This window comes from Grammomys surdaster, unplaced genomic scaffold, assembly GCF_004785775.1.
Source record: "Grammomys surdaster isolate TR1022 unplaced genomic scaffold, NIH_TR_1.0 137, whole genome shotgun sequence".
Lineage (NCBI taxonomy): Eukaryota > Metazoa > Chordata > Mammalia > Rodentia > Muridae > Grammomys > Grammomys surdaster.
Window position 1 is genome coordinate 1,398,887 of NW_021604595.1, and position 9,747 is coordinate 1,408,633.

At 54.6% G+C, this 9,747-nt stretch overlaps 1 protein-coding gene across 1 annotated transcript in view; it reads left to right on the plus strand.

Moving 5' to 3' along the window:
• The window catches only part of Phf2 (PHD finger protein 2), a 76,823-nt gene extending 70,216 nt beyond the window's left edge, over window positions 1-6,607 (plus strand). The window contains exons 18-22 of the mRNA XM_028763187.1: window positions 415-686; window positions 2,355-2,450; window positions 2,916-3,025; window positions 3,583-3,970; window positions 4,669-6,607. Of these exons, the coding sequence (XP_028619020.1) occupies window positions 415-686; window positions 2,355-2,450; window positions 2,916-3,025; window positions 3,583-3,970; window positions 4,669-4,757 (955 nt within the window). The 3' untranslated portion in view covers window positions 4,758-6,607. The remainder of the gene's footprint in view (window positions 1-414; window positions 687-2,354; window positions 2,451-2,915; window positions 3,026-3,582; window positions 3,971-4,668) is intronic.
• The last annotated feature ends 3,140 nt before the right edge of the window (window positions 6,608-9,747 follow it).

Genomic DNA, 9,747 nt, shown 5'->3' on the forward strand with positions numbered 1-9,747 from the left:
GACTTCTCCAGTTCAGTGTAGGGAAGTCCCTGGCCAGGACTGAGGTCCAGGAAGAGCGTAGGGAAGGAGCAGGGCTCAGAGGCTGGAACTCTGGCCAACTCACAAGGTGTGCAAACTGTAGCATTATGGTCCAAGATCTGATCCCATCTGCACCGTTCCCCCCCTGGAGTGTGACTGGGTGGACAGAGGGGCCTGCCAGACCTTCTCCACTGTTAAGTTTCCAGCCTGTGTCATTCTGTTAGCTGCTGGCTGCCCAGGCCAGCGAGTATACAGCCATGAGTTTTGGGCTACAGTCACAGCACCCTGGACTGCAGATTGTGCACCGTAGGCTGTGGGTTCTAGTCTGTGATCCAAATGTCCTGGCTGTGGGCCATGGGACATGGCTGAATGCCTGTTGTTTCTCTCTTTCCCCAGCCAGCCCCCTGCCTCCCCCAGCACACAGGAAGCCATTCAGGGAATGCTGTCCATGGCCAATCTGCAGGCCTCTGACTCCTGCCTGCAGACCACATGGGGCACTGGCCAGGCCAAGGGTGGCTCACTGGCAGCCCATGGTGCCCGGAAGATTGGTGGTGGCAGCAAAGGCACAGGCAAGCGCCTGCTGAAGAGGACTGCCAAGAACAGTGTGGATCTGGAGGACTATGAGGAGCAGGACCATCTGGATGCCTGCTTCAAGGACTCAGACTACGGTGAGTGTGGCTGCAGGGCAGAGCTGCTGCCTGTAGGGGGCAGCACTGACTAGGAACACGCCAAGGAGGCCCAGGAGCTACAGTCCAGACTGTAAAATCCATCTTGGGCTGAGTTGTGGTGGTGCACGCCTTTGATCTCAGCACTCTGGAGGCACAGACAAGGTGAATCTCTGTTCTGTGTTTTGGGCCAGCCTGGTCACCTAGTGAGTTCCAGGCTATCCAGGGCTATCCAGTGAGACTGTATCTCAAAACAAAACAAAACAAAACAAAACAAAACAAAACAAAACAAAACAAAACAGTCTCCTTTGGAAGCCTGTCATTCTGTGCCCTGGGTAACTGCACCATGCTCCATTTCAGAATATCTTTCCTGTAAGGAAACTTTGTCCCTATCCACAGTTCATCCCTCCCTAGTCCTGGCCACTTGTTATATACTTCAGATCTCTGTGGATCTATTTTGGACACGTCATCTAAATGGGTCATATAACACTTTTTGCGGGCTCATGCAAACTGCGGCCCATGCCGGGGTTTCCTTCCTTTCTCAGGCTGAGTCTTTCCTATCTGTAGGAAGTACGTCCACGCATGCCTGCATCCCCGGGCTCCCGGTTCACCTTTTGGCTGCTGTTGACATGCGTGTACAAATCCTCTTGGGACCCGTACTCTCATTCCTGGGCTGTGTTTCTGAGAAGGTCCTGCTGGGTCATAGATGTATTTAGCTTTCCGAGGGCTTACCTCACAGACATCCATGCAGCTGAACAGTTACCAGTGACAGAGCCTTGGGACCACTGGCCCCACGCTATGCATAAGATGGAAAAACCAAGCCTTAAGAATGACCCTGCAGCCACATGTGAGGTCAGAAACCAACAAGGCTCTGCCTTCTGTAATGGGTACAGGCACCATGCCTCCTACTAGGAGGCCCTGCCTGATGCAGACACCTGATTTCTCACACCTCACCTCAGCAGACATTCCAGCTTATGTCAAAGGTACCAGTCCAGGCTCCTAGTGCTTGGGGTTGCCTCTGGTTCAGTCCAGGGCCTTCCTGATACCCAGAGGTTTACTGCTCTCCACTGTGAAGGTGAACTCCTGAGAGGGGGAACTGTCCTGCCCATGCTGAACAGATCTATGCCCCTTGGTGGGTGTGCCCTGCTTGGATAGACGGCTGGCAGCAATGTGAATCCTGTTTCCTCTCTCTGTGGGGGCGTAGGATGCCAGATCCTGCTGCTACCCACAGAATCACCAGTCTTGGAGGTTTCTCAGTTGGCCTTGTTGGTCAAGGGAAGCAAGACCCACAGTGTAGGAGTCAGTGGGGAGTCCACAGTGGCCATGCAGGCTGCTAGGCAGGCACCTTCTCCCAACCCGCTTAGGGGAGGGTCTTGGGGCTTCAGGTACAGTGGAATCAGGCTGGTCCCCTCATTCTCTCACTCCTTGTTTCAGCAGCCCCCAGAAGGGCTGCATCTCACAGGCTCCCGAAGCCAGCCTGGAGTGGGTGTGGGTGGCAGCCTGGGCAGACACTCTCCTGCCTTGAGTGGGAGCTTCAATTGCACTGCAGGTCTGAGCACCTAAGGTCAGGTCTGGGGCCACCACTCAGGAAGGTCACTGGACCACTGCAGCCCCACCCCCTCCCCAAGCCTGGTTACCACTCAGGGGCCTGCTCTCCTATGTCTTCCTCAGTTTACCCCTCACTGGAGTCTGATGAAGATAACCCCGTCTTCAAGTCCCGGTCAAAGAAGAGGAAAGGCTCAGACGATGCTCCCTACAGCCCCACAGGTAGAACTGGGCTGGGGGCCTGATATGTGGCCACTGAGGACATGGGTATGGCTCTAGGCATTTCCAGGGGAGATGGGTCAGCTCCCCGTAGGGCCCTGGCTGTTGCTCCGCTTGGTGTTTTGGAATCTCTGAGCCTAGACCTCACTCTAGAACTTTTTCCTCTCCAGTGTCATCTATAGGAGGATCTAGGAGGGGCACCCAAAACATGAGGGGGTGGTGAATTGGGATCAGGCGTGTCCACCTCTCAAGGTCCCCTGCCTATCTGGCTTCCTTTGCCCAGTTTGCTGGGCGTCCCATACTGCCTCATAGATATTCCAGTGTGGTACTATCTTGGGGAGAGGAGATGTGGTGCGTCTTCCCATCCAGAGAGTTAGATGCTCATGGCCCCCAGACTCAGAGATGGTCTGGGATGAGTGGGCCACTTGCAGAGCTGGTTCACTGGCCTTTCCCTCGCCTCTTCCACAGCCAGGGTCGGTCCATCGGTGCCAAGACAAGACAGGCCTGTGCGCGAGGGGACCAGAGTGGCCTCCATTGAGACCGGGCTGGCAGCTGCTGCAGCTAAGCTGTCCCAGCAGGTGAGGAGACTGAAGGGCTCACGCAAGAGTAAGTCTCCATTGTGTGAGCTTAGGATGACCTCTGGACACTTCAGCCACTTCAGTGTGGAGACTGCCAGGGCTAGGAACTGTCAGGCAGGAGAGTGGCTCCAAACTCCTGAGCAGGTGCAGGGGGGCCAGGTTCACAGCCCGTGACCCTTACCCCAGACAGGCACCTCTCACTCACATGGTTGCTCTCTGGTACCCAGGATGCCCTCGTTAAATGCCTCTGGGGACTGCTCCCACTCCCAAAAGTCCACTTGTAAGTGTGGTGCACATAGGCAGGCGCTCCGGCTTACCTCCACCTGATCCTTTCCTCTCATTGGTCGTTTGTTGGCAAAACTCACAGTGGGCTCACATGGGCCAGGCTTCCTGCCCTAGGTTCAGTGGGAGAGGCCTCTTGGCCACTGCTCTCCCAGCTTCCTACCTGGTGGAGGTCCCCTTAAAGCCTGCATCTGGGTAGGGCAGAGCTGGCTGTGCCCCACTCTGATGTACCTGGGGCAGCTGATGGGTAGCACACCTCCACACTTTGTTCTTAGGAGGAGCAGAAAAACAGGAAGAAGAAGAACACCAAAAGGAAGCCGACTCCTAACACTGCCTCCCCCTCCATCTCCACCTCTGCCTCCGCCTCCACGGGTACCACCTCGGCCTCCACCACCCCAGCATCCACCACCCCGGCCTCCACCACCCCAGCATCCACCACCCCGGCCTCCACCAGCACAGCCAGCAGCCAGGCCTCACAGGAGGGCAGCTCCCCTGAGCCCCCACCTGAATCACACAGCAGTAGCCTGGCTGACCACGAATACACAGCAGCCGGCACATTCGCAGGGGCTCAGGCTGGCCGTGCCTCCCAGCCCATGGCCCCTGGAGTCTTTCTCACACAGAGGCGGCCTTCTGCATCATCCCCCAACAACACTGCTGCCAAAGGTACCCCTTCTGCCCCGTCTGCCCCTGCTCTTAGGAAGCACACTGCAAAGGGGATTCTGGCCCCGGGACGGCAGGTGCTGGGCATTTGAGACAGTTATGTCGGTGCGTCTGCATGGCCCCACCCCCACCCTTCACATGAGTGTGTGCTGCTGCCCTGCTTAGTCACGTGAAAGATATAGGCTAATGTCAGGAGAGTCAGCCTGAAGAGGGCTCACTGATGACAAGCTTCAGGACTAGGGCTCAGCTCTGGTTCAGGCATGTGTTCAGGCATTTGCCACTGGTGAAGCTGGCTGTGATATGAGCCAGGCTGGTGGATTAAGCCTCTCTCTGGGTTAGAATATCATACGGGTCAGGCCCTGGGGGACCCCTGTGGCTTCCCTTATTCCACCTACCTATAACTCCAGCCTGGGCCTAGTGGTCAAGTTTCGGTGGTATGGTTACTCACTGGTGGCACTTGAAATGGCCTTGTTGCTGAGGTGGGGCCTTATATCTTTGCCATGCCGTCCTGAGCCAAGCCCACCATGGTCCCTGCACCTCTGAGCACTTTGGGTCCATGGGGGAATTTCTGAGCCCAGGGCTCAGCCTAACTAGCTGATTTTACAGAGGTGGGTGGGGCTTAGGGCGTCTGTGGGATCCTATCCTCCTGTAGCTGTCACTCTTGGTCTTTTTTAAAAAGAATTTCTCCCCCACCTCTGTAGGAAAACGTACAAAAAAGGGCATGGCCACCGCCAAGCAAAGGCTTGGAAAGATCTTGAAGATCCATCGGAATGGGAAACTGCTCCTCTAAGGCTTGGAAAGCCAGGATCCTTCTGCTCTGCTCAGGACCCCCGGAGCCCCGCTACATCAGCCCCTCCCAGGATGGTGGCTGTGCCGCCTGACCCAGGGAGGGCCTCGCCTCCTCCCAGCCTCCTCTCCCCAATGCGAGCATCTGTCCCTTGAGCAGGTGGAGCGAGCGGAGCATGGCCGTCCCTTGTTGTGAACATGGACATCCTTTCTCGAGTTGCTCAGAGTGACCTGAAAGTGGCCCTGCCAACTTAAGGATCATTCTGGTTTCAGGACAGCCTCCAGGTTCCCCACCGGAGCCTGGTGACCTCTATGGCTCTGCTTGGGAGCATGAGGCCTTCAAGGAAGGTGCAGTGAGCCACGCTCACCAGCCCGAGTCCGAGCTGGCCCCAGGCTGGCAGCCTCCAAAGGCGTAAAACAAGGCAAAGGACACAGAGAAAGAGAGGATCTGTGGGGTATTGAATGTCCCCCTCCCTCCTCTTCCTGAGCAAGTCTCACAGCACTTGACCAGTGAGGAGAGGTTACCCCAGCTACCTGGCTGGCAGGTAGCAGGCTAGGTAGTGGGTGTCACACCCCAAATGCCTGGGGACATTTGGGCTTGTCAGGACCTACAGCTAGGTTGGTGTGTTAGTGGGTGGAGGAGCCACTGTGGGGTCACAGGGGAAGGGTGACAGCTCAACCACGTCTTAGGGTCCGGGGGACCCAGGCTAAGCCACGTGGAGGGGCCCCAGTCTGGAACAGCACTTCTAGGCCAAGGCACCCTGCTCTGAGTGGGCAGACAGGTGAGCAGGGCCACAGGGCTGGAGCCAGCATGGCAGCGCTTGTCTGAGCCCCTGGGTGGCGTCATGAGTGTGGGCCATCTCAGGTGGCGGTGTCCACCCATCGACACGGAGGGGCTGGGTTTGTTTCTCAGGCAATCCTGTATTTTCATTTTAGATGTATTTCCGGAAGCATATTTTTCATAGAATGTAGCGTGTAAATAGCTTTTTAAATGACTTCTTTTTTACAAGAGCAAAAGTATCTCTAGGAATTTCTTTCTATAGAGTCCTTCATTAACCTTTATACGAGTTTTTGCTCCCCCACCCCCTTCCCCGATGGGTGGGCGGGTTGCGGGCCCCCCACCCCCCCTTTTCTTTCCTTTCCTTTCGTTACTCCTTCTTATTTTCCTCTTAGGAACTAAGGTATTGCCTGAAAAACAGCGGCGCCTGCGCGGCCTTACACTCTGTCTCTCAGAGCGGAAATAGTACAGATTCCCTTCCCACTCGCCCTGAAGCCGCGTCTCCAGTCTCACACCAGCTCTTCGACCTCCTTCGTGTATGACGAGGGTCGGGGATGCAGTTACTTTGCTAGCACCTTGTGAAGTATTTGTGTTTCGTGATGCTGTAATTTATTAATGTTTGTAGCTTTTTATATTTGTACATTTCTTATGAGGTTTGTTTCTACACCCGTTACCTGGATGTGTTGTTCATGAGGAGATGCAGCTTGGCGGAGGCCTTATCCACTCCCACTTGACCTGTTTGGAGGGACGCCATCCCCAGGGCCCGGGGCTGGGAGAGGGGCATCCTGCAGGCCCCAGGCTTACTCAGAACTGGTGTTTTTAAAAGTTTCCTTGACCCTGTCCTTGTGAACATTTCTATAATCTTAACCCGGGCATCAAGCTGTTCTCTCTCTCTCTCTTTCTCTTTTTAATTTTATTATTATTTTGGCGACATGTACATTTCTAACAAAGTTTATCGTGGCTATTAAAGTGTTCTATTTCCCCGTTCATATTACTCTTGTATCAAGTTCATGAGGTCTAAGGCAACTTAGGCCAAAGTTTTAAAAAAGTAAAAATATTTCAGGTTTTGTACAGAACCATGTGTCTGTCGTACTTGCCTCCCCCTCTGCCCTCCTGTCACCCGTGGGACACATGACATGGGACCAGCTGACTCCAGTGGGCTCTGGCCAGGTGCATCCTTGGGGAGGGGCATCTTTTAACCCCCATCAATGTCTGTAGCAAGCCGACAGAAGCCACCCTGCTCATGACATTCACTGAAGTGACAGCCGTTCGCCATGGAGATAATGGGACAGTGCCTTAGGCTGAGGGTTGAGTATCACTTCTGTCTGGGGAGGAAGCTGATGACACCCGGTGAGCAGCCACAAGAAGTGGGCCTGCCCACCGGCCACAACCTGCTGAGCAGGTCCCTCTGCTCTTCCAGTCCCATAAGCACCCTGGTGTCACTCAACGGTAATGACTGGAGATGGGGGTGGCCGTCCGATTTCTAGATAAGGAGATGGAGATGTGTAACTGAGGTCATGCAGATACAAGGAGCCAGCAGGGGACCTCTCTGCTAACACCCTAAGCAGGCCTTGAAGCAGATCCCTGCGGATGGCTATGAACTGGTTGGTGTGATTCCTTGTCCCTATTGACATGTAACATATCACATGACCTTGGCTTGAGCCCCTTTAAGCCTCATGTTTTCTGGTGCCTGCTGGATGCTCAGAAGAGACGCACTAACACGTGCTGTGTGACTGAGTCCCTTTTGGGGGTAGGGGGAACAGCTACACAACCTCTTCCATGAGGGTGGGTCTCAGTGTTGCCACTAGGTGGCGCCTTGGGCCCATGCTGAGCTGCAGGTTTCAGGCACCTGGGTGTGTATACCCCTTCATGCCCTCAACCCTAATGAGCCACAGGACGATCTGATGACCTCCTTCCCCCACTGAGCTTGCTCTGGGCTGTCCACACCCCAGACCTGAAGCATAGGCATCAACACCTAGCCCTGGGTACCTCCATGCCGTGGCACTCTAAGTCCAACGTCTGAGTCTCTCACTACCAGCATCTGCAGGTTTGGGGCCCAGGCTTCCTGCAGCAGAGACGGTCAGCCCATCCCTTTTCAAGGGGGTCGAGAAAGCTGTCAGGGAGCTGAGGATCTTGGGCCTGGGAAGAGCTTTCCAAGGCCACCCAATATTTCTCAGGGGCTAGCTCCAGTCCTTGGTGCCTTCCAGCCAGCCTGTGCCACGTGGAGAGGTTTTGCTGTGTGCCAGGCAACCTGTCTGTACATGGACAAGGCTCTCAGAGAAGCACCCACCAGGCACAGCTCCTTCATTCTGCACTGTCACTAGCTCTTTGTGAGCCTCCAGGAAGAGCCCCAGTGCAGCCCAACCGGAGATGACACTTTCCCAGTCAGCCAGACCTCAGGCTGCTCAGACAGACTTGTAGGTCAAAACAAAATGAAGGACCACTGCTACCTCTGAGCCGGCCCCAGGGAGCCTACATCATGGATTTCAGAGTTGGCCCAAGTAAGCAGAGGGACCGTTGGTGAACCAAAGGCACAAGGGACTCTTCCACCTGTTCCTGCCATGTTCCCATCTTCTCTATGTGTGACAGGGAGCTCGACAAGAGGGTGACTGAGTCTATCCCTCTGTGTCCCCCTGGTCCCAAAGCCAACCTGTAGTTGGCAGAGAAGGATCTAATTGGAAGCCCATGGGGGCAATGCTTAGAATGAACACCAGGGGGTGGGGCGGGGCTGGGAACAGGCCAGTCACCAGAGGTTACTTCTAGGTAGGGCAGGAAGGAAACAAAATTATAATATGGAATGTAATGGGAAGGAGACAAGAAAAGTCACATTGATTCAGTCAGCAACTGTCTTAATCACACATGACAATATCCTCTCTTACACATACGATGTTACACACATGATGCCTCACCCTCCGGGAAAGGTCTTGCAAGAGTGTAATACTGATGGGGAAACTGAGGTACAGTCACAGCTACTAGTGAAACCTAGTCTATGCCATGACTTGGAACTAATCTTTTGAGAGATACTCTCCTGCAGATGGCAGCCAGGAGGGCAGCTCTCAAGGTTTTCCTGAGGCCAGGGCCCCTGTAAGAGCCTCAGCCATCACTACTCCCTCCCCCTCTGGATCCTTTTCTGTCCTCAGACTAACTCAGGTCTGCATCTACCCTAGACCGATCTACCCTAAACAAGGGTTCCACCTTGCAGATGGCGACACTAGGGTCAGTCAGGACTGGGATGCCTGGCCACTAAAGGCTCGGCTCCCCTCTCCATGGAGTTAGGAAACCAGACACTGGTACAGTAGGAGAGTCGAGAGGCACACTGTTGAGTGCTGCTATAGCTCTCTGGGAAGGTGCTGCAGGCACTTGAAGCCATAGGGTATCAGGACTGAAGGCCACAGCTGTCCTAAGTGGCCCTGTAGCCACGTGTGGTCACATTTATGAGCTGTGTTCTGTGCAGGGCCCCTATACTTTTTTATGATTTATTTTGCTTTTAAGCCTAGGCCCATGGAAGGGGCAGCTGGGTACATGTTAGTCTGCCTGGGCAAGAAGGCTTTCTGAGCAGGTAACTCAAGAACACAGAGCACTGAGAACTTGAAGGGAGACTCCTGGGAAGAGGGAACAGACTGTGCAAAGGCCCGGGACAGGATCAAGTTTGTTAGAACCTAGGAGGCAGTGATGATGGGAAGAGATTAGGGGCTGCCCTCGTCTTCTCCTGGCTGTGTAGGCTCAGCTCTGTCATCTGCAGAATGGAGAGAACTGCCCTAACTTACCCTAGAGGTACTTTAGGCTAACTCCTTCTGGCCAGGCCCCTGTAGAAAGTGATCTATTCTACACAACTGTCCAGAAAACCTGGTTTCCTGTGTAACCTTGGGAAGGGCCGCTTCCCTGCTCTTGTCTTGCTTTCTTGATGGCAGGGCATCCCTTCCTGGAGGAGGAAGGAAGCAGTGTTCTCCTGCAGCCAGGCCTGCCCAAGAGATCTGCTTGCTGTTCTAGGCAACCTTGGACCCCCGTGGCTGGAGCCTCCTGACTAATGTTAAACACTTAGCATCCCCAGGGTTTGCCATCTTTATAATCTAGACTTTGTTACCTTTTGCAACTCACACCCTTTTTTGTGCCCACATTAGCATGGCCACAGGCTTTACTGAGAGGTAGGAGGTGCTGGGCAGTGTTGCCCACTGTAGAGGGAGGGAAGGCCATGCTAGGGGCACCGACCAGGCTG